Source organism: Amphichorda felina (assembly GCF_050947745.1).
Source record: "Amphichorda felina strain 45539 chromosome Unknown scaffold_2, whole genome shotgun sequence".
Taxonomy (NCBI): Eukaryota; Fungi; Ascomycota; class Sordariomycetes; order Hypocreales; family Bionectriaceae; genus Amphichorda; species Amphichorda felina.
In genome coordinates this window covers 3435225-3461416 of record NW_028145048.1, presented here as the reverse complement: position 1 = coordinate 3461416, position 26192 = coordinate 3435225, and the positions used below count along the sequence as shown (strand labels likewise).

Here is a 26192-nt window from a genome sequence, read left to right as displayed (position 1 = left end):
GGCGCCTCCATGAAAACCTTGGCCACGGAGCAATGAAGCAAAAGACGAATAACATGATGGGACATGGCATGCACGAATAATAGCATCTCAAATAGGATCGGTCACAAATACTACCTAATTGACATGTAGAAAAGAGCACATATGATGAGGACGACCAAGACATGAATAGGGCGCCGTTAGTTTGTGCAAAAAGAAAGGCTTCCAACAATGCCATTGCCAGACAAAACTTGCTGATCCAAACTTTCAATAAGTTTCTACCATTTTTCTCTTTCGGTATTTTTTTTGTGTCATCTTTGCTGCTCTCGGACTTCTAGGGCCTTTCCCTACCTCTTGCCATTGGATAGCTCCATCGTACAGTCTCCTCTAAGTGAATCTCGTTTTCTCTGTCCGAAACAGTTACTCCAGCCTGTCAACCATGTTAGTCACAGGAGGGGATCCCAAATATGCGGCTGTATAGCAGTTACGCTTACCTCTCAATCAGGTGCAGACCGCTCGCCGTCTCCACGACGCCGCTCATCTGACCAGGCTTGAGACCGAACGCGGCCTCCTCAAACTCCTTCTGCATGTCACCCTTACCAAAGTATCCCAGATCGCCACGCTTGCGGGCCGACGAGCAGTCTGACTCGGTGGGGGCAAGCTCGCCGAGGGTCACGGCGCCAGACTTGATTTTTTGCTCGTGGGCCTGGATGATCTGCAGGGCCTCTTCCTTTGTGCGCGTGATTTCGGCCTGTCCGACGGTCAGCAAATTCTGCTTCTTCTCTAGCCCTCTTTAGGAGCCATGTGATGGGTGAGCAAGTACCTCACGCCAGCTGCTGGGTCGGCGGCTATCACGGTGCTTGACGAGAAGATGGGCAGCGCGGATCTTGTCCTCTGGGACGCCGGGGACGGCACCAGGGCGTGTCCCAGCGCTGTGGTGAGCTCCCATGTAGTGCTTGAGCTTCTCGGTGTTGGTGCCGGCTGGGGGTTCCCATCGCGAGACCTTGTCGACAGAGTTGAAGTAGTAGGGGAGGTTCTTGGAGTTGGAGTGACGGACTTCCCAGTTGGGAGGCAGCCCGGTGTCGGCCTGGAAGAAGTAAATTAGTTAACAACACTGTTATGATCTATATAGGGGTAGTCCAGGCGGACGACAGACGAACCATGGTTGTGGTCGTAAGGGGTATGACGCTAGAGAATGGATCGGGGGAGGATGGCTGCACAAGGCTGGGATCGATGCCGTGATGAAGCTTCTGGTAGATGCAATGTACTGGTTCTGGGGCAATGGAAGACGGTAGAATTATATATGGGCGCGCAAACAAAGGCCAGATGGGCAATGGGAAGTTGGGGAGTGGGAGATGCAATGACGTGCGCCGATGCTGGACGGATGGAGCTGACCCAAATGCGAAGCCCCGCGTTCCAGGTAGGCGAGGCTCTCGCCTTGCACCGACCAACAACCTGCGGCGCAGATAGTAGGTGCGGGGTCCGAGAGCGGCCAGGGGATTCGCCCAGTAGGCTTCAGGCTTCAGCGGAGTGCTGCCGGTATTTTTAGCTGATCACGAGGTCTGATGCGACGCCCGTCGTCGTGGTGGGGGGTCAAGCGGGTCACGATGGCCATCTTAGTCAGCATCGAGACTCCCTACCCGGTGGCATGCCTTCGAGGGAGCTACAACCAAGTAGCCATTCAAGTGTACACCGAGGCTGGTCTCGTGGCCAATTACCGAATATACTGTCTGTCTGTAGGCACTTTGTAGCATCAGGACCTTGCATGATAGGCCCTGTGATGTGCCCCTCGTGCCACGGCCGAAATTAGGAGGGAAGCCTCATTGGTTTTTCCCATGGCACAGCAAGATTTGGAAGCTGAAACCCACCAAAGAGGTGGCCAGTGATGTGTTCCTCAATTATTCCTCTGTCGCTACTGGTTAAGACAAGCCGGATGACATTGCTGTGTGGTTCGTGTTGATAGACTTCGAAGGCGCCACGAGTTGATGGTGTGGTTCCAGAGACGGGGGTTGCTGCAAGGCACAGAAGCACTATGCTGTTGGAGGCGCAATCTGGGGCTTGCGCGAGGTACCTATTTCTGTCAAGATAGGTTGTCATAAATGACCAGATATCTATACGTAGCATATTTGAGTTTACAACAAGGCAATGAATAATAAAGACAACAGTGTGTGATAGGCGCAAAAAGGTACATAATGGAGATAGGGAAACTGGATTCGGCTTGCAGTGGAAATAAGAACAGCACTCGCAAGATGTCCGTAACGACGTCAACCATCTTCAGAGGACCTAGTGAACTGAGAGCTCAAAATCTTGTAGAAGCTGTATAGGTATAGAAGCGTTCCATTTGGGCTGAGAGACTTTTCATCTATTTCCATGTTCATAGTTGATGTTCTTTGGGTGAGTGTTGAATGTTCAGTTGCTCCAGCTGTTGGGCTGGCGGTACGTACATCGACAATGAGCCCCACTAAAAAACCTGGAGCCTGATGACTCTGACGGACCTCCCTCGTGCACCTTCGTGCTACAGTCCCATCTTGCTACACTCCGTACAGTTTCTTCTCTCATCAATAGCTCTTGCGCATCTTTGTCGGACCTCAAAATCGACTCTCTCGACACATACGAATAGCACCACGTGCTTTTCTTACCCACAAACCTCAAGCTCGAACCGATTGCGAGTCGCGACCGACTTAGGCGCAACACATACGATGGCGACCCCCCAGTCCACGACGTCCCAGGACTTCGCGTCCGGCGCCTCCAAGAAACCCGAGCAAGTCACATTCCGCTTCTGCTCCGAATGCTCCAACATGCTGTACCCCAAGGAGGATGAGGACGCCCACAAGCTGCAGTTCACCTGCCGCACATGCCAGTACACCGAGGATGCGCAGACGACGTGCGTCTTCCGCAACGTTCTGAACACATCGGCTGGCGAGACGGCTGGAGTAACTCAGGACGTGGGATCTGATCCGACGGTTAGTGCACCCTCTCTACCAGTTATCTGCCTCTGCTGTGGCCTTGTCGTCGACTGCATGACATGCGGCCAGCCCATGGACCATGTCCAGGAGCTTAGCAAGCATGCCGAGGAACAGTTTGGTCGTTTTGATGCAAGCAATTTCCCAAAGCCGATGGATGTTGAGGAGTGCAACGGAATGGAGGAGTTCGCCTATCCCTGGAATAACGACCCCTTTGCCGATTACGACGAGGAGTTGATGCTCGATAACGCCGACGACACCTCCACGTCAGACTCTTCCGACTTGAGCGAAGTCTTTTCTGCCAGTGGTGTAGCGGTTCTTGGATTGTGATTATCGACAAGTTTTGTGTTGGGACTATGGAACTATTGGCCCCTATCCCTCATGCCGCGGCGGCGGAAGCAGTCGAGAAGCTTGTGTTGATTTTGTTTTCCCTTCGGAACTCGGCTGAACATTATCTGCTTTGAGAACTGCTGGCTGACACGGGTCTTTATCACACTACAGCTCCCTCGCTCGAACAAGGCTTGCCCCATTTGCAATCACGAAGAGGCCGTTTTCTTCCAATCTCAGCAGCGAAGTGCCGAGACTGGCATGGTAAGTTTGGCCCCCCCCGCAGGCTCTCCGCCCCGGAATTTTTTGTTAACGTGGAGGATAAACAGAAACTGTTCTATGTCTGCTGCTCATGCGGTCATATTTTTACATAATGTGCGATGATTCTTGGGTTACGCTACCCTTATATCGGACTCAGTTGGCCCTAGAACGGGTAGTAGCGGGGAGCATTGCACGGCGTTGGATGGATATGGCGTTTATTATTATGCTGATGTTCTGGGATTCGGTCTCGTACCAACCCGGCCCTCCTGTTTGTTTTGCGAACAGTTGAAATGAATTGCAACCTCATATAGAATGGAAAACTGAAGAACAGAATGTGCCCACATACTATGCATGTGAAAAGTGACCTGATTTGCTGTTATAGTCTTAAGGTATTGTGATAAGTTTGATGATTTGTACCTATTTTACACATGAAGCCGTGGATCATCTTTGAGTTTCTGTTGTACAGTATATAGTCGTACAGTTACGCCAAGTATGCATTCCCAACTGCTCTTCTAGCCCAATGCGATCTCCTTCATATCGCAAGACACCTCTCGTCCTCGATATTTATGCGTTCATGGGCGCCATCGAGAGAATCTTGCTCCACTTCTTCCGCCTCAGCTCGGCACCGACCACGCCGTTGATGCGGGAACCGACAGGGTCGCCGGCCTTGTTGAGCAGGACGCAGGCGTTGTCGTCGAACTTGACTTGGGAGCCATCGCGGCGGAGCATGGGGTACTTGGTGCGGACGATGACGGCGTGGCGAATGTCACCGCGCTTGACCTTTTGGGCATTGGAAATGCCGGCCATGCCAGAGGCAGAGGCAGCTCGGTGCTCCTTGACAACGACGACGACGCGATCGCCTAGGTAGATCAGTAACAAGTTCAATATCAACTGTGTATAGATTGTGAGGGCCCAGGTGTGGGGAATGAGTTGGTTCGGATACGGCGGAGGGAGTCGTTCGTACCTATCCTGGCATGTCGCTTCTGTCCGACGACGAGGACACACTCAACAAGAGCGGCCCCCGAGTTGTCGATGCAGTTTAATATCGTCTATATTGTGTAAGTAAAGAGTTCTCATGTAATTGCGAGAGAAGGTATACCTTTAATTGAATCATTGTGTCGACGCCACCGGCAGTGGGAGCTTCAGCGGCTGCGCATCGCGGGTTCGTGACAGTCATCCCCAGCTCCCGAGTTGGCGTTGAACTTTTCGGCGCAGCTGATCACGTGATGGCACCATCGAAATCACTAGGGTGCATCCTGATTGGCCGCGTTCCACACCCCGGCTGCACATAGCGGCGATGGAGGGGCGCCCATCAAACCCCCTGCAAATTGCCCACCCGTCGCCTGGCCAGCCGTATTACGGGGCATTTTCTCGGGTGGCTGGAATGCACCAGGTGCACCCAGGACGCAGCCCATTTGATCACGATGTCATCCACCTCTCGCTCTTTCCGTCAACCATCCCGAGCATTGACCCCCTTTGCCCTACTTTCCTTTGTTCTCTCTCTGTCTTGGAGCCCAATTCTCCTGAACTGTGATATTATTTGAACTACAGCGAAGAGACGGCTTACAGCTATCTCGTCTCACTCTAGCATGACGTTGCGTCTGCACTGAGCGCAGACTCAACACCCTTGAGGCAGTTTGGCTTCCGCCTTCTCTCACCCTCCTTTTTGCTCGACGGCCCTCCACCGAGGCAGTCTTATCCGTCAGTCTGGACGTAGCGGCTACGTGAAGAAGAGATACGTATTATTACTCTTCGTCCATTCATTGCTTTATCGAGAGGACTATATTCGACTCTCCCTGACTCGACGTCCTGGGTCGTTTGCGCCCGGAAGTGCGGCTTCAAAACTAGGATGTGTGCCAAAATGGGGCGCCCCCGGAAGGACACCTCTGCTATAGTCCCGACCAGACAGCGTCTGACTCTGGCTCAATTGGCTGCGTACGACGATATCTTGACTGATGCGCTCGTTGACCATGTGAGTAGTACTGGAGGCCTGCTGGCTCACCTCTTGGACAGCATTGACCTGGTGCGCATAGGTTCACTATTGGACAACGATACCCAAGAATCGGTCAACGTACCATCCGTCCCGTGGTGTGCGCGAGGAGGAGATTGCCAAGATTGTGCAAGATGAGCTTGTCGTGAACAAGGACCTTGACGCTGCCGAGGAGAAGCTACTCGCAACGGATGGCATTCGGAGGTTTATGAACGGCCTCAAGAATGACAAGGAGAAGGAGGACTTTCGACGACATCTCCGACGATATGCTCAGATTTATCTCCCCGACTGCCCCTGGGAGGTTAGCTCGACCAACCGATACACCATTGTCACACACGAGGCAGCCATTATAGCCAGGCGGTATATCCGGCGTAACGAATCGATCAAATATCTCTCCGGAATACAGGTGAACATTACCCCCGAGGAGGAGAAGGAAATTGCCGTGCGCAAGAAGGACTTCAGTATTGTAGTCAGCTCTCGGAACAAGTGCACTAGCCTGTTCATGGGGCCTGCCCGCTTTGCCAACCACGACTGCAACGCAAATGCCAAGCTAGTCACGACGAGCCACGCGGGGATCGAGATCATTGCGACACGAAACATTGAAGTCGGCGAGGAGATTACGGTCACATATGGCGACAACTACTTTGGCGAGGACAACTGCGAGTGCCTCTGCCAGGCTTGCGAGGACGCGATGAGGAATGGCTGGGAGCCGGAGGATGGCACGGTAGCAGTGAGGCCTAGTGTTGAGGAGGTGAAGATGGAGGCCTACTCCTTGCGCCGGCGGAGGAGGGACGATAGCGTTGGTGGTTCCTCCAGAACGTCATCTGTGACGCCCATCATACGGCCCAAGGTTCGAAGGACACGGGCGAAGAACTCTCGTTTGGGCCTTGCTCGCGACTCATCGGCCATCGAGTCCCCGACCCCTGACGTTACACCGAGTGGGCGTAAGCGACCCATCGACGTCCTCGCTACCCCACCAAATACTCCCGCCAAGAAGCTGAAGCATCTCGTGGAACCCATAATGGCCGACTCTGCACCTTCTAGAAGCAGGTCGACTTCTCGGAGCGTTTTTTCTAGCAGCGGCGACGTTGTCGAGACCGATGTCACGTCGCCAGAGAACGAGAGCCCCGAGCCTCTCATGCTAACCCCATCGAAAGAGATTAAAGAAGACGAACTGAAACAAGGGAGATCTTCGACTGCTGTGGATCTAACTCCCATGGCACTGGAATCGATTCTGAACACGCCGACAAAGGAAGAGTCGCAACCTGCAGCGCCCGTGATCGCAGTGAGCGTCGAGACGGCGGAAGAAGCGGAGCCGCCGCAGCTGGAGGAAACCCCGAAGATCCGGAAGAAGTACGAACGACGGGTATTCATCAAGCAGTCCACACCGCCTGCCCAATCTCGGACCCCCGGCGACTACGTTCTGACGCCGCTGCTCCTATCTGAACCGGCCATGGCGTGGATTCAGTGCTCAAACTGTCCCACGTACTTTGTTCAGCAGAACGCCTATGTGACGCGGTCATCGTGCCCTCGCTGCGAGAGACATTCCAAAATTTACGGATACGTCTGGCCCAAGACTGACAAGACCGGTTCTAATGACAAGGAGGAGCGGATTCTGGATCATCGGTTGATACATCGCTTCCTGGACTTTCACGATGAACGAAAAGTCCGTGGGAGAAAGCCACCACGTGAGGACACAGAGGAGCCAGAAGAGCCCGAAGAGCCGCAGCGGGGTCGACAGATGAAAAGGGGCTCTGCGAAGGGAAAGCCCACGCAGACGCCAAAGCGGACGACGAAACAGGGGGAAGTAGAGGAGGAGGAGGAGGAGGACGTGAGTGGATTGCGTAGGAGCGGTCGGGCGAGAAGGGTGAGCAGTAGACTTACTAGCTGCTAACACGTAGTAGCGAAGAGCTTCAACACCTACTGTTATATATCGTGCTGAAAGATGGGACATGGGAGGTGGCTTGAACTAGTTTAGACAGCAAGTGACACCAAAGTCACACTCTTGTAGGATAGTTACATCATGGATTAAGTATAGCGAGGCCGTTGGGGCAATCGAACATTGAATTTCATTAGCCGTGGTTTGCCCACGATCGACCCTTGTCCAGCTCTACGCAGGCACCGACTCATCCTCGCCAATAAACTGCGCAACAGGTGTATATCGCCACCGCTGGAAATTCGCAACTCCTCCCTCGGGACAGTCCACGTCGCTCCCCTCGCCATTGCACGTCGCATACGCACCAACCAGGCTCCCCACAAACGACCCATCACCACCGCTCACAAGCCCCGACGACGCCGTGCCCACCTCGAGCACCTCGCCGCCCGACGATGCAGACAGCGTGTATGACTTGGGATCCTCGGCCGCGATGTGCAGCCTGACGGTCTTGCCCACCCAAGATTCCGGCAGACGAACTGTCTGCGCCGGCGGCGCCGTGCCTGTGCCCTCGGCGCGCATGCGCAGGTACAGCGACGGCGCGGTGTCGTTGTTGCCCGGGCGCAGCAGGACGACGCCGAGGTCGATGTGGTTGAGCTGTGTGAGGAAGACGGTGACGCCGGCTTCCTGGCCGACGTCGTGGGGCGAGAAGGACAGGTCGACGCTGAAGTCGAAGAGGGTGTGCGTCTGGCGGCGGCCGATGAAGGAGAGGCCGTGCTGGCCGGTCAGGACGACGTCAGACTCAGAGTTGGGAATCCCCGTGAGGTTGTTCCGGCTGGGGGTAATGGAGAGGCCGTCATCTGTGGTGGTAAAAGTGTCTGGGCGAGGTACGCGCCAGTGGACAAAGTGTTTGGGCAGGGGGCTGTCGGCGGTGAAGTCGTACTCGTCCGGATCAGAGTTGAAGGGCCCGTCGCCAGGTACATCGCGCGTCTCAGGTGGGAGCGGCCAGCCTTCCATGCGGCCCCTGACGGGTTGGAGAACCGGCCACTCGCCCTCTTCCCACGTCGCGGAGAAGAGAACCGCCTCGCGGCCCATGGGGTAGTGCGCGTACTCTGGACCGGAGCGAGTAGCCAGGGAGAGACCCCACCAGTTACCATCGGTGTCGGTGAAGAGGTCGCCGTGCCCGACTGTCTGGAAGTACTCATCCGTGCCACGGTTGGTGAGGATGGGGTTGCCTTCGTACGCCTCGTAGGGGCCCTTGATGTCCCGCGCGCGGGCGATGGTGATGGCGTGGTCGGTCCCCGTGCCGCCCTCGGCGATGAGGAGGTAGTACCACCCGTCACGCTTGTAGATGTGCGGGCCCTCGGGCCAGACGCCGCCGGTGCCGTTCCAGAGTTCCACGGGCGGCTGGCTGAGCTCTCCAGTCTCGAGGTCGAGTTCCTGGAGGATGATGCCCTGCGTCGCAACGTAGACCTCCCCATCGTCGTCCCAGAAGAGGTCCGGGTCTATCTTGTCCGGGTGGAAGATGATGGGGTCACTCCACGCATCGTCGTCGAAGGGATCCGTCGTGCGAAAGACGACACCGATGATACCGCCGGGGATGCCGAGGTACTCGCACACGAGGAAGAACTCGCCGTCATGGTACCTCAGCGTGGGCGCGTACATGCCGTCCTGCTGGCCGGTCGTGTTCCAGCTGACGCCGGGGAGCTGGGCCTCGCGGCTCCATGCGTGACTGATGAGGCGCCAGTTGACGAGGTCCTTGGAGGCGTAGATGGGCAGGCCGGGGAAAGCGATGAAGGTTGAGGTGGCACAGAAGAAGGTGTCGTCGACGCGGGTGCAGGACGGGTCTGAGTGCCAGCCGGGGAGGACGGGGTTGAGGTAGGTCGAGTTCTCCGCGGCGACACAAGGGGTGATGATGGCCAAAAGGCCAAGAGCTAGCGACTTGAGCTTCATCTTGATGGCCCAGATGTCAATTGCTGTCGACCTGACACTTTGAGGGCAACAGTCGAACCCATCTACTATATATGTTTCCTCAGCCCATTACTACCCCAGGTTTCCGATCAGCAACATTACCTGGCAATCTGCGGGCACCGCATTTAGCCGGTTACTTTGGCAGAATCATGATACGCAATGCTGCTTGCCCCCCGGGCGATGGAAAAATTCCTATTAGACCGCATATGTGGAGCGAGAAGCATAAGCCGATGCGGACTGGAGCGGATGAGGTGATGATGTCGCATAAACACGGAGGTCGAACCGCCGAGGGGGATTTCGTATTAGGAGCTCATAATATTGGGGTAACGATGAACATTTCTTTGCTTGTCTTTGCTAAATGTGCATTTCTGTCAGCTACCAAGTATTAGAGCTGCCCGTCCTAGGACTCCCCCACTGGATCAGCGATTTATGCATTAGTTGACAGACAATGTCGTTCCCCTCCCTTCACCATTGCCCTCGGTGGTATTGCCCCCCACGTGCAGGAATCAAGTTGCGGGATTGGGCTCGTTGGAGAAGGATGGTCTCTCCCCGCAACGATTAATTTAATTGTGAGACCGAGGCTTAAAGATGTCGAGTGGGCGTGGTCAACAACATTAAACATCAAAGTTTGGCCTCCAAATGTGGCGGAATATAAACAAACCTGAGGTGTTGATTGTAAACAATCGGCTTTGCAGCTCTCAAAACCCCTAAATTCCAGCCTCTGGCTTTTTGTCGCCGTCTAGACAACCTCAAGTGTTGACATCGTCTCGTCACAGTTCGCCATGGTGAGTGCCGCATATATTATTACCGTTAGAAAGCCATTAACTCAGTTGTGAACAGGGGCTTACGCAACTGATCGCTCCAGGATGTAAGTCGGCCTATTCTGGCAATAAAACATACCTAGTCTGACCCGTCAGTCCTCGCCTCGGCCGCTTTGGCCCAGAGTCACTACACCAACAGTGGCCTCACCTGGACAGAGGGCGCTGTCCGGATGAATCACATCCAAGTAGTCGGTTCCCACAATAGCTACCATGTCGAGGCACCACTCGAGGAACTCGAAGCCCAGAAGGAGCTGCTCGACAACTACATCAACTACCGGTACTCGCATCCCCAGCTTGACATCCAGCTAGGCGACCAGAAGATGCGAAACCTCGAGTAAGCTCAACCCCTCCCGCTCGATAGAAATATGGGTAGGCTGCGTCTAACTGGTCATGTAGGATCGATGTCCTGGCCGACCCCGAGGGCGGCAACTATGCCAAGCCCCTGATTCGTAAGAAGGCCGGCCTTCCCTACCCCAAGGATCCTGCCTGGAAGAAGAAGGGCACCAAGGTCCTCCATATTCCTGACGCAGATATTCACAGCGTGTGCATCACCCTCGTTGAGTGCCTTAGCATCATCAAAGCCTGGATGGATCGCCACCCGAAGAGCGTACCCATCCCCATCATGATGGAGTTCAAGACGGCCGACCGAGACCTCGGCGCAGCGGTCATCGAGTGGGACGACCAGGAGCTCCTAGCTAACCTGGATGACGAGATCCGCTCTGTCTTTGAGCCCGGCCAACTCATCACACCCGACGATGTGAGGCGCGGAAACTTGACACTCGAGCAGTCCATCCTCCAGTACGGGTGGCCTGATCTGGGTAGTGCCCGTGGCCGCATCTTCTTCCTCATGGACAACGGGCCGGACCACGATGTGCGGTATGCGTACAATGAGGGTCGACCGAACCTCGAGGGCCGCGTCCTCTTCACCAACTCAGCGCCCGGCAACTCGGACTGCGCTTTCCAGAAGGTACATATCTATCCCTCTAACTCCTCGGGAAATATCAATCATCCCCATGCTGACATGTCCCCCAGCTCAACGACCCAACTTCGCACACGGCCCTGGTCAACATCCAGAAGCAGGTCCGCGCCGGGTACTGGGTGCGCACGCGGGCCGACGAGCCCATGGACACGGTCCTCAATGACTGCTCCACGGAACAGCGAGACGCAGCGTTCCGCTCCGGTGCGCACATTGTGTCGACCGATTTCCAGGCGTACGGGATGAGCTCGCGCTGGGGGTGCGACTATGCTGCGCGACTGGATGGGCACAAGGGTGCGCGATGCAACCCCGTTAATGGTCCGGAGGGGTGTGATGACAGATTTGGCCTGGAGTCTGTGGAAGATTTGTAGTGAACATGTCAACAAGTAGTAATACTTACTTATTCGGAAAATGTGGTGCGAACCATTATTGTCAATGATCGTGTATTGCCGTTATGGAGAGCTAGCATATTAGCTCGACTGTGGGACCGTTCGAGTCCAGAGGTTCATCTGTGGCTGCTTACCCACCGCTGGTCCAACAAAGATCTCTCGTCTCAGCGGACTAGACATGTGCCTTTGCTGAGTGAGCGTTATCCCTGGTTGTGTAACCATGGGAATATTGGCTACCTATCCAACCTAGTGCTTACCATACTCGAAGTAAATCCGGAAGTCATCGGATATAAAGTCGTGGTACCGCCCCCGATTCAATGCGAAGATGACATGTCGTCGCTCTTGCAGAGTCATCTTGTTGAACCTATTCCAAAGCCTCCATCACAGCAGATACCAGCCATTATGTCCTCATCGTACATCTTCCCCAGGGGCGTACAGGAGACGGCCACAAACTGGGGCCAAAGGACGTGGAGCGCAGTGGGAAGCATCTTCACCGGTGTGGGTAATTCCAAAGTCGGTTCTTCCGCTGTAGATATATCCTCATCGTGTTCTAAGCTCACGGCGTTGATAGACTGGGCCGGAAACGTCGCAGACGACCGCCGAAGAACGTAAGAAAAGGGAGCAAGAGGCGTCGGATGCCATGCTCCAGTTTTACGGCGCGAGGCCTGCTCCAGGAAAGTTCTTTGAGAGTTCGTAGGGTGGAGTATATTTGGATGCAGTGTTTGAACGACCTCGGATGAAGGTGTCTAGACCTCTAGGCCTTGGGAGAGCCCAGTATGCGTGGAAGCTATACCTCGCTTTCCAGCCCTAGACTCTTAGACAGGTCCAGATCAAACCACAGGGTTCAGAAGTGAGAGGGATGCAATAGTCCATGGAGTTCTGTGCTTTAGAAAGGAAGAAAAGCAGCATGCAGATGCGAGCAGTGCTTTAACGTCATTTTGAGCTTCTACTTTCGGTGCCGTTTGTCTCCTAACCCTCCCTGTAAGATTAATTTGAGGAGCTGTTGTCCTGCCTGCAACAGGTCTTCCCGTGAGCTTTGTGATGTGCTTCCTACGAGCTCAAGAACAGCAACACGCAGAAGAAGAACGCTGCGTGTGTCTCAAGAAAGCCAAGGCCATTTCTCTAGGCACATGCTACAAGTTTGGCGATCTTTGATGGGCACACTCCGGTCCCTAGATTCGTGCAGGTTTTCCGTAGCGCCCTTTTCTAGAAGTAGCTTGGCGATACCGCCGTGGCCCTCTGATTTCGCCGCATGTAGAGCAGTCTCGTAATGCCCTGCTACTATATTGACGTTGGCGCCTCTGTCAACGAGCAGTTGGACTACTTCCGTAAGGCCTAGGCGCGATGCCCCTTGAAGAGCGGTTCCGTAATGCCCAGCCACCGCATCGATATTAGCTCCGGCATTTAGAAGTAAAATAACGACACTTCTGTGATCAGCCATTGCTGCTGCATGCAGTGCAGCTCCGTAGTAACCGAATAGTGCGTTAACATCGGCCCCATTCTTCAGGAGAAGCCGAACCACTCCCTCATGGGCTCCTAACGCTGCGGCGTGAAGTGCAGTCCCTAGATGGCCGTTTCTCAGGTTCACATCAGCTCCATTATTGAGCAAGAAACGGACGATGTGTCCGTGCCCTCCGTTTGATGCTGCCTGCAGAGCAGATCCGAAATACCCGAGTTTCTCGTTTACCCTAGCTCCATTGGCGAGAAGTTGCCTGACAACTCCTATGTGGCCCCCGGAACATGCCGCCTCAAGAGCGGTGCCATAATATCCAAATGCCGCGTTGACGTCAGCTCCGCGGCCCAGAAGAAGATTGACAACATCTGAATGACCAGAGAGTGCTGCAAATTGCAGAACAGAGCATTCCCGATCATCCACTCCGACCCCAACACCTATATCGAGTATGTATATCGTGAACCCATCGACCACCAGGGCGGGAGATGGGGGTTCCGGCAAGGGTGTGTTAACATCAGCGCCTAGATCTAAAAGAAGCTTGACAACGTCCTTGTGCCCGTTCGCAGCAGCAGCATGTAGAGCAGTTCCGTACGGCCCAGTGATTGTGCCATAATCAGCGCCATGAGCCGCCAGTAACTTAACGATACTCACATGGCCTCTTTCGGCAGCTATACTAAGTGGTGTCCGGGAGAAATAATTTTCTCTTATTTTATACACGTACTTAGGCCACAATACGACTTCTGATGCAAAGTCGGCGCCTTTGTCGACAAGTAGCTCGACGATAGCTATGTGGCCATGGGCCGTGGCTAAGCTGATCGGTGTCTGGCCCTGACCGTCGTTTAAATTTGGATCAACGCTTTCTAGAAACACGCCCTTGCGTTTGCAAGTCCGAAGTACGCCGCGAGGTGCAATCCACGTACTTGCTTCGGAAAGTTTTGGCTGTATCCGGTGATTGATGGCCTAGACCCATCGACCACCATCGCTTGCGTTGCCGCATTGACTTTGGCCATACATCCTAGGAAATGCATGGTATAGTTACTTAACGTAGAAGCTTCGTGGGCATGATGCCCCCAGTAGCGTGCAGCGTAGCTGTAGAAAGGGTATAACCATAGCCGCTCCTCGAATTCTTCATCAGTCCGGCAAAACCCGGTCTCAAAGACGCTAAATGAGAGGAAGGTAACACAGATTTCTGTGATACTAGTCTCAGCGTGCGGAAACCATTGCCACTGTGTTCGCTCGAAGTATTCCTGCGTGGTGTAGTGGGCTAGCCGGATGATTTTGCTCTTTTTGTCGACTGTGACTAATCCAGCACAGACTGAAACCATCTGTTCAACATCTGGAAGGTTCTCTTCGTCAAGTTCAGGCTCGCCAATTTCCACTGCAAGAGCTTGTCGGAGTTGCGACGTGGAAAGTGGCCTCTTTGCACAGGTGATCCACGCTAGAACCTCCCTAGCAAGTTCTCGAAAGCCTAGCTCCTGCGTGTGGATTCTCTTCATCGCATCGTCATATGCACGGCCTAACACTTCAAGCTTCTGTTCCTCGTTTGATCCTTGGTATAGTTTTTGGAACTGGTTTAGTACATTTTTGATAGCCTTCACGGTAGTCTTATCTTCGAGTGACTTGAGGTAGATCTGTGCTAGGAGAAACCTGTGGCCAAAATCAGCGACGTGAACCGCAAGCGTAAACTTAACAACGTACATCCCATCGACAGACTCTGAAATTTTGATTTTAATCTCATCTTGGAGCTGTTGGTTTCGCCTGACAAATGATGGTAGGTGTCCCATATGCCCTTGAAGATATCTCTCCACGTCTGCATTGCTTGCACGAATTTCGACCAACATGCTGTCTCTGAACCGGCTAGTGATCTCCGGAATAAATCTTGACGTCGTGAAGATGTTTGCTCCACACTTGGATTGCAGGGCGAGGATCTCTGTCAGGAATCTCGACCGATTATTGGATGGTTGGCACTCATCGAGCGCGTCGACGATGATGAAGACCCGAGAATACAGAGCAGCTACCGTATGTAGAGTTCTCGAGACCTCATCGAATGACAGTCGCGTCCCATCCTTGTGGTTTTTGTAGAGGGATTTTACGGCCTCTGGCAGAGAAGACTGCTTTTGAGTTAGCTGCTTCAGCAGGCTTGCCAGGAGGTCTTGAGCCCTTTGCTCGTCTTGCAGTCGGAAGTTGCAATAGACGTATGCAATGCCGACACCCTGTTCGTTCTTAAACCGTGCGAACAAATTTTGAACTACGATCGAAGTGAGGATCGTCTTCCCCGCCCCGGGAATACCTGGGCAGAATAGTGTCTGTTTGCTAGTTTTTACCCATGCCTGGAACTCCTTCGAATCTAAAAGCCATTGGCCAGTGCCTTCCTGTCGCCGAGCAATGTGGTCGCTTTGTTGACGGGCGTAGTCAGCTCGCGTAATCCATTCAAGAGTGTCGACATAATCCTTTGTTTCCAGTTGCGACGATATTCTTTCGGCTTTAGCCTCAATATTGGCTGTGGTTTGAAGAACTGATATGCTATGAGAAGCGTGCATTAACGACTCAAAGGCTGGGGAATAACTTACCACTAGAGAGCATATCGCCAATCCTCTTCTCCGCCTCAACCTTACTAGGTAGGATCCGAGATAAAAGATCTTTCGCGTAAGCAGCCGCAGCCATCGCTGCATATCCTTGCCACTCCTTGCTCTTGTGAGAGTCCGAGTAGTCGCATATACCGCGAATAACAAGACACGGAAAGTGGTTCATTAGTCCTGCGGCTTCCATTTCGAAGCATAGAACGCCCTTCTCCGTTGCTAGCCTATCTCGAATGATAGCATCCTTCATCAATTGGTTTGCGGAAGCGATTAGGCCGTAATGAATTGCTGGATTGTCCTCATATTCCGTCCGTTCGTGCCGCGGTACCAAATTCAACGCCTCATTAGCACAGAATACCTCACAACCTCTTGAATCGTGGGTAAATTCGGCTTTAAATAACCTGTCAGTGACTGGCTGCGGCCGCTCGTATTTCTGTCGTAGCCTCGGGTTCTTGGTAAGAACATCCTCGATAGCCGTTGCAAGCTGATGGCCCTTCCTCTCGTACTGGCTCTGGATTCCCATCAACGCGCTTCGTAAGGCTATCGGGGGCTGGTTCAAAAACCGCGAATGCTGGAAGGCCTGATTCTGTATCGTCTTGCCAAAGTCGTACTGGAATACCCCGCCCTCGCCGTCACGAGGGGCGCTGACCACGATATCGCCTAGACGGATATCGTGCTTCTCACTCGGTGCACCGCCGCCGATGCCGACCATCAGCCCTATTCGGACATTGCGGAAGCTGCTCTGCATGTTTGTTGCTACATTAGCTGCAGAAGACGTTCCATATTCCCCATCGGGCAACACAGCGATGACGACGTTGTGTTTTCCCAGTCTGCCCAAAGTATAGTGGTTGGTGTCATTTGGTGACAAACACTCCGGTGGTTCATGCTCCTCATCGAGAAATTCCTGTGCGGCAACATACTCCGGCCTTATGGCGCAGATCCAGCCAACAGTGTAGTTGTCGGGATCGGACATGATCGCTGGCGGAATGATGCAGAGGCAGATTTGGAAGCGAGGCAGGAGAGGGAACAGTTGGTGTCCTTACATCAGTTGGCATGCTAGCGACGGCCATAAAAAGAGCGCGAGAATAGTATGATGGCCATTGCTCATAAGCAAGGCTGTCGGTCACAGTCAGGCGAAATCCGGCAGAGGTAAAGCTGAGGAGAGCTGCGGGGAAGGGGCCTAGGATACGTACAATGCACCGTGGGCGATCGCAAGGGCAGAAGCAATGGGGGTCTCCTTCAGGCAGCCTGAACGTCTCATCTGAGGTGCGCCTGGATGGTGGACCACCAACCACCACTGAGCCCATGCCGGCGCCCTGTTGGTTCTCCCTCGCACACCTCGATGGAATCGTTTCTGTGACAAGATGATGTCTTGGAAGCCGCGACGCAGATTCCAAACTATGGACCACAGTATAATCCAGATGTCAGATCAGGTGTATCCATCCTCGCAACCAGCATGGCGTATTGTCCAGGCCGCGGCCGAGTCCGTCACACAGACTAACCACCGGCTCTCAAGGCGCTACAGAGATACCTAATTTTTTTTCATTTTTTTTTTCATTTAATAGGTCGGGATGGGATTGCATGTTAGGAGCAACGCAAGAATTGTCCTGAGAGCTTCTGCGATCAACCGTGGTCACTGCACTGAACGAAACCCGCCGTTAATCAAGATGATCAGCATCCACTTCGCACCGCCTGTGATAAAAGGTCCTTAGATGCAGTGATATCGGTGCAATGAAGTGATGATGGAGAGGCGCTGGCCGCGCAACATTTAGCCATAAGCCATCATCCATCAGCCATCGGTAATAACGGGGGCCTTTGAACCAGGGATGGTGTGTTTATATGAAGGGCTCCACCAAAAGCATGCAAAGTGGCAGCCGCGATGGTATATATTGGCAGCCGTCGCACCGGGTAGCCAGCCGGGTGGCCGATTCGGTAGAAACCGACTGGGTGGAGTGCCTGCTAGAATCCGACAGACTAAAGATCGTGAGTGCCTTAATCGTGGCGGTGTTAGCTGGCAGAATCATAGGGTAAACTCCGTGGTTCAACCCCCAGTGCCAGTTTTTGAGAGGCCTCTCGAATCTTGCTGCCAGCAGGTGGAAGCTGAAGCCTCAAGCCGGGGAAATTAACTAGTTTGAGGAACCCTCTGGCCAACAATAAGGCTGCTGGGAGTAGTAGTACTAGGTACTTATGCCCCGCCCAAGTCAGCCACTGAGTACCTAGGTACCTGGTGTCTAGCCGCCTTCAAGGCTGGTTGGCGCCATCTCTCCTAGGTCGACACTCAAGCTCTGAATTCAATGAGTTTCCCTGGTGAAACCAGATGGACTGTGCGCTAGGTCAATTGAAGACGACTGACTCGCCTCAATGGAACTTGGCTGCCCAGGCTGCTAGCACGGGATGTGGAGGGCTGGTGGCTGATGGCCCGAGTTATCGAGACATCAACCAACAGGGGCCTCGTGCGCTAAGAATACAAGGCCTGGCTAACGGTGATGCCCCTGACGACAGCGGGATGATTTGCACAACTAGTGCAGATGGCGTATTAATTTGTGACAACAGTCCACTCAGCTGGCCCCCATAATTACGTACCGTCGATATGGCCGCCCACGCTGCAATACTAGCTGATCCGCTATTATTTGGGGAAAGATGGAGTGGCTGGATACCTAATACTAGTCAAGGCGCATCTGTACTGAGCCTCTGCCCAGTCCACCTTGTTGTCCCTTTATCGCTCTCATTCTCCCTCTGTTAATATCGTTCCGGTGGCGTCGTCGCTTTCTGCTTCTCCCCTTATTCCGTTGGTGGCTTTGTTGATCCCGTCCGCCCCTCAGCAGCCAGGTACAGCCACACGTGCCTCTCCTGACACGCGCGGCCTCCCCCTGAGACAGACTTGGGGCCCTTTCTCGCACAATCTGCCACACCCTGGGCTCGAGTCAACTAAAACAATCTTGGTGACGGCGGCACCATCGCCAGCAACGGCGAACATATATCCAAAGGAGCCACGGTACCACCGCCCTAATTATGCCCGAGGGTGACTGGCTGGGCGATGTCCCCGAGGGGGGATGGAAGGCCACCCACAGCTGGAGGATGCCTGAATGGGTCGAACCCATTGTACGTCTCGCATAGAACTAATAGCCAGAATCTATACCCGAGACTGACTTTTGCTCCAGATCATCATTCTCATCCTCTTCCCCTCCATGTACATGACCCGCCGCCGCGACTACACTGTCTTCCGTAAAGATCGGAATCACACATACAAGCTCCTTGACGATGTCGAATCCACGCCCTCCCCGCGGAGCTCAAACGAGTTCAACCTGCTCCCCCGACCCGATGTCCACCCTCGCAAGACCCGTTCGCTGTGCGGTCTCTTCCGCATCCGTACGCCCAACTCATCCCGCTTCGCCCGCCATGTCCACTCGCGCATCCTCCAGAAGTTCCCCTTCCTCATCGAGATGTTCTACTGGGCCCTCGCCCTCGGCCTCTACCGCGCCACCGGCGCCATCTGCCAGCTGCTATACGGCGGCCAGCGCAAGATGTGGGACTCGGCTGCCAACCACGGCCTTGCCATGCTTGACATGGAGGCCTACTTCTGGGGCGGTGACTACGAGGGCCCCGAGCGGTGGCTCGAGTGGCGCATCCAGCGCTGGTTTCTCCACGGCTCCGAGGCTGGCGACTGGCGCGTCTGGTTCCTCACCGTTCTCAACCGCGGCTACGCCCTCATTCATATCCCAGGCACCGTCGGCTTCATCTCCTACTACTACGCGACGGCGCCGACCCACAGGCGCTTCTGCACCGTCCGCCGAACGCTGACCCTCACCAATATACTCGCCTTTATATGTTTCATCTTCATCCCAACGTGCCCCCCGCGCCTGCTCGACGAGAAGTACGGCTTTGTTGACACAGTCAATCTCGAGTCCGCCGAGTCGGTCTGGATGAGCGGCAAGTTTGTCAACAAGCTCGCTGCTTTCCCGAGCATGCACTTTGGCTACGCCTTCTGCATCGGCTGCGTCTTCATCGCCGACAGTGGTATCGTTGGGGGTCTGGTCAACAAGGTGGGGAAGTACTTTCTGCGCAGCGCTGGCGAGGACGGGTACGACGATGACGAGGACGACGACGAGGTGGTCCTCGCAGGCCGTAGCTTCCGTACCAGGGTGCTCATGTTCGCGTTCGGCATCTGGTATCCGTGCTGGATCCTGCTGACCATTGTCGGCACTGCGAACCACTACTTCATCGATGCCTTGGCCGCAGTCTTCACGGTGCTCATTGCGTACATCTTCAATCGCTCGCTGCTGGTGTTCCTCCCGTTGGAGGACTGGCTATTGTGGGCCTTGAGGCTGGAGAAGCCGATCCCCACGGCTGGCCGCAAGAAAAATCTGGTTGTTGAGTAAAAGTGTCATTTAATTGCCTTGGGATATAGACGACGGTGCCGTATTTTTTTTCTCGATATGAGTTGGTAGCATGCATTAGCATTGCTTTGAGGCGCTGTGGAGTTGCCGATTAATTAGGAATTAGATGTACGAGTATGTATAGTGCAGCGTCCCTGTCATATATCGAACACCTTAGGATCTGATCATCCAATGGACTTACATAGCTATAGTCTTTACTTACTTACAAAGTAGTACTAGCTTTGTGTATAAGCTTATTCTTGCTGTTGCTATGTGACGACGAGACATTATAATGGTCTCGTGTCCCTAATGATGAGTCAGCGACGCTCAGGTACGGCAACGCCCGCCGTTAACGCCAGCGACGCCAGCCTTCCTCTTCTGTTATCATTCACGCTCTGCTCTATTACTTCATCTCACTTCGAGCAGAGACTCAATGGCACGTCTCTCTCTCTTGGCCGCCCTGGCCTTTACGGGGTCCTCCTCGGCGCTACAATTTCCCCTACAGCTCCCCCTCCAGCTCCCCATCGACACGCCGTGGTCGTCCAAGCCCAAGTCGGATGCCTTGCCCGCCGATGCCGGAGCTGAGCTGCCGCTCGTCGACACCGAGACTCTGCAGTCTCGCATCTCATCCTCTGTGCTCGAGGCTCGCTCGAAGATCTTGTACGACATTGCCAAGAAAGGCGAGGACGAGTACGGCCATCCGACACGCGTGATTGGCAGTAAGGGTGAGTGCTCTCATTGCCCAGTGCTTCTCTACTACCCAACTTGGACGTCAACTCACAGTCCACACAGGCCATGACGCGACCCTCGCTTACATCACATCCACCCTCGCCGAGCTGGGATCCTACTACAACGTCACCACGCAGGACTTCCCCGCTGTCACTGGCAAAGTCTTCGAGTCCCGTCTCGTCGTCGGTGATGAGGTCCCCAGCTCTGCATCTCCTATGGGTCTCACACCGCCCACGCGGGACAACGAGCCTGTTCACGGCAGCCTCATCCTAGTCAATAACGAGGGCTGTGAGGAATCCGATGTCCCGGCCGAGGCAAAGGGCAACATTGTCCTCGTCAAGCGCGGCACCTGCCCCTTCGGCACCAAGTCCGAGAATGCGGGCAAGGCCGGTGCTCTGGCCGCCGTCGTCTACAACACGGACCCGGAAGCCTTGCACGGCACGCTTGGCACCCCGTCTGAATATCACGTTGCCACCTTTGGAATCGGCAGTGAAGAGGGCGAGAAGTACGCCGAGAAGCTCCGCAACAATGAGCCCATCGACGTCATCGCCTACATGGACGCCGAGGTCAGGACCATCCTGACGACCAACCTCCTTGCCCAGACGGCAGGCGGCGATCCGGAAAACTGCGTCATGCTTGGTGCGCACAGTGACAGCGTTGCTGAGGGGCCTGGTATCAACGACGACGGCTCGGGCAGCCTGTCCGTCCTCGAGGTCGCGGTGCAGCTTGCCTCCTTCAGCGTCAACAACTGCGTGCGCTTCGCGTGGTGGGCCGCCGAGGAGGAGGGCCTGCTGGGCTCGGACCACTACGTGGCGGTTCTACCGGAGGATGAGAACCGCCGGATCAGGCTGTTCATGGACTACGACATGATGGCCAGCCCCAACTACGCCTACCAGGTCTACAACGCGACCAACGAGGAGAACCCCACGGGCTCGGCCGAGCTCAAGGAGCTGTATGTCGACTGGTATGAGAGCCAGGGGCTCAACTACACCTTCATCCCCTTTGATGGCCGGAGCGACTACGACGGCTTCATCCGCAACGGCATCCCCGGCGGTGGCATCGCCACAGGTGCCGAGGGCGTCAAGACTGAAGAGGAGCAGGCCATGTTTGGTGGCAAGGCGGGTGACTGGTACGACCCTTGCTACCATCAGCTGTGCGACAACCTCGAGAACGTGGACCTTGAGGCCTGGGAGGTCAACACCAAGGTGAGTTCCTTTTTGTTATCTCAAAGCTTGTCGCAAGACTGTTGCTGACTTTTTTTTTTTTTTTTAGCTGATTGCCCACTCTGTTGCTACGTATGCCGTTTCCTTCAAGGGCTTCCCCGAGAGGACGGACGCGATGGTCCAGGCTGATGCCTACGCCGAGAAGACCAAGTACCACGGTCCCAAGTTGGTCATGTAATTAGAGCTGCGAGCTGTTATATATGACTTTAGCCTTTATCATGTTGCTACTCAACGATCGTAATCTATGACACCACGTTGCTTAGCCGGTGGCCTTCTTGTCCCAAATGCATTGCAGAACTGTGAATCACAGTCCTCTGCCTCCGCCTCTCGTTGTTCCATAAAAGCCGCCATCATCCGGCGAGTTTCTGCAATATTGTCAGCATCCCGGATGACTCGCCTGCAATCCCGATAATAGCTCCAGATGTCCTGTCCTGACCGCTTCATCCATTGGTCTGCGGCAGTCTCGAAGTCGACTTTGATCCTCCAGTTTCGCGCCGCTTCCACCGGCACTGCCCGCGCCACCTTGTCCCAATCCAGGCCTACTGCATGCAACCGAGCCCAAAGCGTTTTGCATATGGAGAATTCGGTATCTGGCCAGAGAATGACCTCCGGTCCCTGGGGAGCATCATTCTTAATCTGGAACAGGAGATTAGGATCGGGGCCCGTCTCTATCAAGAAGTTCAGAACCGGAATGTACTGGGCGTGGTGACGAGATTTGCCCGACAGTATCTTCAGGAATCCGTTCGGAAGATTCCAAAAGTAACAATTCACGTAATGATCGCCTTTCGGGAGGATTTTTGCCATCTCGACTAATTGGAACTTCGAGGTGTCCGTCTCTTCTTCGCCGAAAATGTTGCTAAGGTCGAGATACCGGAGACACCAGCAGATGATGTCAAATGCCTGGGTGGAAATAGCGGCTTCAAGTGCCCGACGCCGGGAACGGGCACTGAGCTGCTTTCCGGCACCTCGCTCTTGCTCGAGGCCGTAGACAAAGAGCCCAAGGTGACACCAGTGGGCACCAAGCCACATCAACGTTGGTTGAGGCCTACAGACCATCAAACCGGTTTTCAGCTGTCTTGGTTCTGTAGTGCTCTCCCAATCAGGGCCCTTGTACAAAATTTCAGTAGTTAACCAATCGGTTCTCAGCTCCCATAGGTGGTAGGCATTTGGTCTGCGAATTAGATCAAGATACCGCTTCATTAGGGAGGGCCGAATCTCCCAAAACGTGCCCGACTCTGCCCATCCATCATGCTGCATTGGCCGGGAAACTCTGAGGTGGCGATGGCAAAAATAAGTGGCATAGTCGAAAAACGGGTGGTCCATGCATCTCTCATCCAATGCATTATCCAACCGCTCGTAAAGCCCAGGTGGCTTGGGGCCTATCCGAGATATATACCTAATGGCAAGTTCCATTTCCGCGGGTGATATCGGATCGTATCCTTTTTCAAAAGAAGCTGTCTCTGAGAGATATTCGACACAAATCTCACTCATCAGTCTGTCGGCAGTGACTAGGTCCAGTGATCCCTTCCATGAGACGGCTTTTGGGGATTCCAGGGTCCAGTCCGGACTTTTGTCTGCGAGAAACTCTCGAACCGTCTGATGAATAAAGAAGACGTTCCCTTGGTATATATGAACCAAAAATCCACAAACATTCGTAAACCAGATTTTGAAGGTCTCAGGATCCATGCGCTCTGATTCCGTCCTTTCGAGCCTCAAGAATGTCGCATGTGCTTCGCAGAGTGCCTTGACTGATAAGGGGAAGTTGGTGGCAAGTAGCATGGCAAGAATGACTCGGATGGATTGTTGGTCCTCTTCTTCCACGTCCTTCAGGAGTTCCTCGTAAGCAGCGTAGACTGTTTTGGGTATGCTGTGAAAAGGCCGGAGCCAGGCCTTCTCTGTGTTTTGCCAATTCTTCTCAACCACTTCTAGAACCAGTCTGAGCCACAGATATGTTCGGTTCTCGGCAGCTTTCAGGACTTCCGCCAGCTTTTGAAGCACTTCGGGGGATGGAGGATTTCGTGTCCTCTTGGATAGTTCCTCCATCCTGGCGTCAATTACTAGGTCAATCTCCCGGCTAATATCACCGAGTTCTTTATCTCCGGTCTCCAAGCAAATAGAACACGATGAAACGGAAGAGAAACTCTGGTGGATATGCTCGTAAGGACGAAGCGTAATGAGGAATCTCACCTTGGAGCGTTTCTTATAGTAGAGAATATAAGTCACAATTCTGCGCGCAAGCTCCTGCAAGCCTTTGGCGCACTCGTCTAAAGCGTCGATGATTATGGTGACCGAGTCTGATACTAGGTAGTCGAGGGCGCTTTGGAGCAACCCCCAAAGCTTTGGCAAATTGGTTCTCAGAGCCTCTCCAGACTCCCGTTCAATCTCATCCTGGAGCTTCAAAGCGACCCAGGGTCTAGCAGAGAGCAACTGGTGCAGCAGGGCGCAAATACCGGAAGCTGCGGAGTCCTGTAGGGTGGCGTCCTTGAAGAAGAAGTGGCAGACAATTTCGCCTTCTGTAAGCTGGTCTCTCATATCGTCAACGATAGAGCGTGCTAGCACAGATTTCCCGGCTCCCGGGAGGGCGGATATGAGTAACAGGCTAGTGCCCCAGTCTTGCCATGCCTTAAATGATGTGTGTTGCTTGCACCAATTGCATGTTCCCTTCACAGGCTTCCTATTGACACTGTCTTTGAAGTCCTCGTAGTTGAGGCCGGCCATGCTGAAAGAGGCAATAAGCTCGTTCTTTTTCTGCCTCCTCTCTTGGCTATCCCTCAATGTTTGAGAGATCAAGGTGCGTTGGAGTGTGTCCAATACCCGAGCTAAGGATTCAGTTTGCTGGGATTGGAAGTCCAGGCTAATATGGCCGTCATAGAGAGACACGAGCTCCCTGAGTTCATTTTCGGCCTTGACAATCTCGTCGACATCGCCCTCCCAATCGTTCCAACAAATCTGGTCCTTGGCAAATGTAGCCAGGCGATTGTGGTGATAGTAGGCACAGACAGTCTTCATCTGGTACTCGAGGAGATCCTTGTAGAGGTTGATAATTTTCCTTTGGATATCCTCTCGCACACCCTCAAGTTCGGTCGGGTCTGAGACATTTGGAAATTGACGGAGAAGCAGGTCGACCAGACGGAGGTACGAGTCTTGCTTGGCAATGATTCGTTGGAGACCATCGATATTGGCGGCACGGGCCTTCATTGAAGACTCGAGTGTCTATGGCGATGTAGGTTAGCGACGCGTGTGGCCAGCTGAGCGGCACATAGGCTGACCTGAAGAAGAATAGTCGCCCCGCAGAAAGCAAGTGCAGCGGGCGGATAGGCCTCAAGTGCGTTCCCAATCTGTTTCTTGAGCCGTATGGACACGTTGAGCGAGTTATACGCCAGCTCGTAGTCACGAGCCCTTGTCTCTGCTTCTGCTCTCCGTTGTTCAACAAGGCCAATAACCTGGGTTCTTCGCTCATCGGGATCCAAAGAGATGCAATTCAGGTGAGCTGTACATAGTCCTGATTGTCAGAGTAGCGCACGGCGATGTGCATCTAAGGTAGATCATACCTGCGGATAAGTCAATGGTCCTTTCATTGATATCAATTGCTTGGCGTTGAAGCGACAAGGATAGGATTCTCTCAAACGGCTCAACTAAGCTAGGTTCCTTCTCTTTAAGTTTTGCATATGCCTCATCCCACAGCTGCGAGGACAAATTTCGACGCTGTCCAAGCGGTTGCTGATTGTTTGATTCGATTCTAGCAGCCGAGGAACCGCGCAAAGTCTCCGCAACGGACAGCCTGGAAGCCTTCGGGCTATTCGCCTTCTGGAGATTATGGCCGGGAGCTTTTTCGTCGTACCGAGTGGGGAGAACAGACTGGTTGGCAGGGCTTAGGGCCCCCTTCACTCTCTGGCGCTTCCGCCACTTCTCCCCCCATCGACTCAGCGTACTGCGGGCATGTTCCGGCATCGTGGTGTTAAAGGCACGGAAGACTCATGAAACCAAGAAGGCGTGATAGCGGACGATGTTGGAGGGGAAGCGACTTGAATATGCGGGCCAAGGGTTGCATCAAGGCGTCCAACGTTCTCACACATCACATGGAGGGGGACCGAACACGGTTGGCCGTGAGATACAGGCATCATGCAGCAGTGAGTGTATGATGGGGCCAATCACAGGTGACAAGACTTGCAGTCGTCCCGAAGATGTAGCAGAGCCAACATCTATCAACGGGAAGAATGATCTGTGACGAATGCCCAATCTGCCTCGTCATCTCCGCACAGCCTCCCACGCTCGAATCGAGGCG

At 54.0% G+C, this 26192-nt stretch overlaps 10 protein-coding genes across 10 annotated transcripts; 5 read left to right on the top strand and 5 right to left on the bottom strand.

The window, feature by feature from the left end:
- Positions 1-396: 396 nt before the first annotated feature.
- Positions 397-1139, bottom strand: pin1 (peptidylprolyl isomerase ssp-1; the record flags this gene model as incomplete). The annotated part of the gene is made up of 4 exons (XM_083192096.1): positions 397-406; positions 471-727; positions 800-1063; positions 1137-1139. 4 exons carry the CDS (start codon positions 1137-1139, stop codon positions 397-399), a joined length of 534 nt encoding a protein of 177 aa, XP_083053310.1.
- A 1536-nt stretch (positions 1140-2675) lies between these two features.
- On the top strand, positions 2676-3269 carry ACO1O0_002629 (DNA-directed RNA polymerase II core subunit RPB9; the record flags this gene model as incomplete). Its single annotated transcript, XM_083192095.1, has 1 exon — positions 2676-3269. One exon carries the CDS (start codon positions 2676-2678, stop codon positions 3267-3269), a length of 594 nt encoding a protein of 197 aa, XP_083053309.1.
- Positions 3270-4091: 822 nt separating this feature from the next.
- On the bottom strand, positions 4092-4641 carry mrpl38 (mitochondrial 54S ribosomal protein uL14m; the record flags this gene model as incomplete). The annotated part of the gene is made up of 3 exons (XM_083192094.1): positions 4092-4387; positions 4492-4576; positions 4627-4641. 3 exons carry the CDS (start codon positions 4639-4641, stop codon positions 4092-4094), a joined length of 396 nt encoding a protein of 131 aa, XP_083053308.1.
- A 747-nt stretch (positions 4642-5388) lies between these two features.
- set9 (SET domain-containing protein) lies at positions 5389-7395 on the top strand (the record flags this gene model as incomplete). The annotated part of the gene is given in 3 exon segments (XM_083192093.1): positions 5389-5499; positions 5561-7348; positions 7366-7395. The coding sequence occupies 3 exon segments, from the start codon at positions 5389-5391 to the stop codon at positions 7393-7395; spliced, it is 1929 nt and encodes a 642-aa protein (XP_083053307.1).
- Positions 7396-7627: 232 nt separating this feature from the next.
- On the bottom strand, positions 7628-9343 carry ACO1O0_002626 (glycosyl hydrolase; the record flags this gene model as incomplete). Its single annotated transcript, XM_083192092.1, has 1 exon — positions 7628-9343. One exon carries the CDS (start codon positions 9341-9343, stop codon positions 7628-7630), a length of 1716 nt encoding a protein of 571 aa, XP_083053306.1.
- An 800-nt stretch (positions 9344-10143) lies between these two features.
- Positions 10144-11529, top strand: ACO1O0_002625 (phosphatidylinositol-specific phospholipase C1-like protein; the record flags this gene model as incomplete). Its single annotated transcript, XM_083192091.1, has 4 exons — positions 10144-10150; positions 10279-10516; positions 10579-11149; positions 11215-11529. 4 exons carry the CDS (start codon positions 10144-10146, stop codon positions 11527-11529), a joined length of 1131 nt encoding a protein of 376 aa, XP_083053305.1.
- Positions 11530-14035: 2506 nt separating this feature from the next.
- Positions 14036-16552, bottom strand: ACO1O0_002624 (uncharacterized protein; the record flags this gene model as incomplete). The annotated part of the gene is made up of 4 exons (XM_083192090.1): positions 14036-14051; positions 14108-15515; positions 15571-15803; positions 15981-16552. The coding sequence occupies 4 exons, from the start codon at positions 16550-16552 to the stop codon at positions 14036-14038; spliced, it is 2229 nt and encodes a 742-aa protein (XP_083053304.1).
- Positions 16553-18591: 2039 nt separating this feature from the next.
- ACO1O0_002623 (PAP2 superfamily-domain-containing protein) lies at positions 18592-19958 on the top strand (the record flags this gene model as incomplete). Its single annotated transcript, XM_083192089.1, has 2 exons — positions 18592-18681; positions 18741-19958. 2 exons carry the CDS (start codon positions 18592-18594, stop codon positions 19956-19958), a joined length of 1308 nt encoding a protein of 435 aa, XP_083053303.1.
- Positions 19959-20388: 430 nt separating this feature from the next.
- On the top strand, positions 20389-22085 carry APE3 (uncharacterized protein; the record flags this gene model as incomplete). Its single annotated transcript, XM_083192088.1, has 3 exons — positions 20389-20680; positions 20748-21889; positions 21957-22085. 3 exons carry the CDS (start codon positions 20389-20391, stop codon positions 22083-22085), a joined length of 1563 nt encoding a protein of 520 aa, XP_083053302.1.
- A 942-nt stretch (positions 22086-23027) lies between these two features.
- ACO1O0_002621 (uncharacterized protein) lies at positions 23028-25848 on the bottom strand (the record flags this gene model as incomplete). Its single annotated transcript, XM_083192087.1, has 5 exons — positions 23028-23078; positions 23558-25120; positions 25177-25397; positions 25459-25813; positions 25840-25848. 5 exons carry the CDS (start codon positions 25846-25848, stop codon positions 23028-23030), a joined length of 2199 nt encoding a protein of 732 aa, XP_083053301.1.
- Positions 25849-26192: the final 344 nt, after the last annotated feature.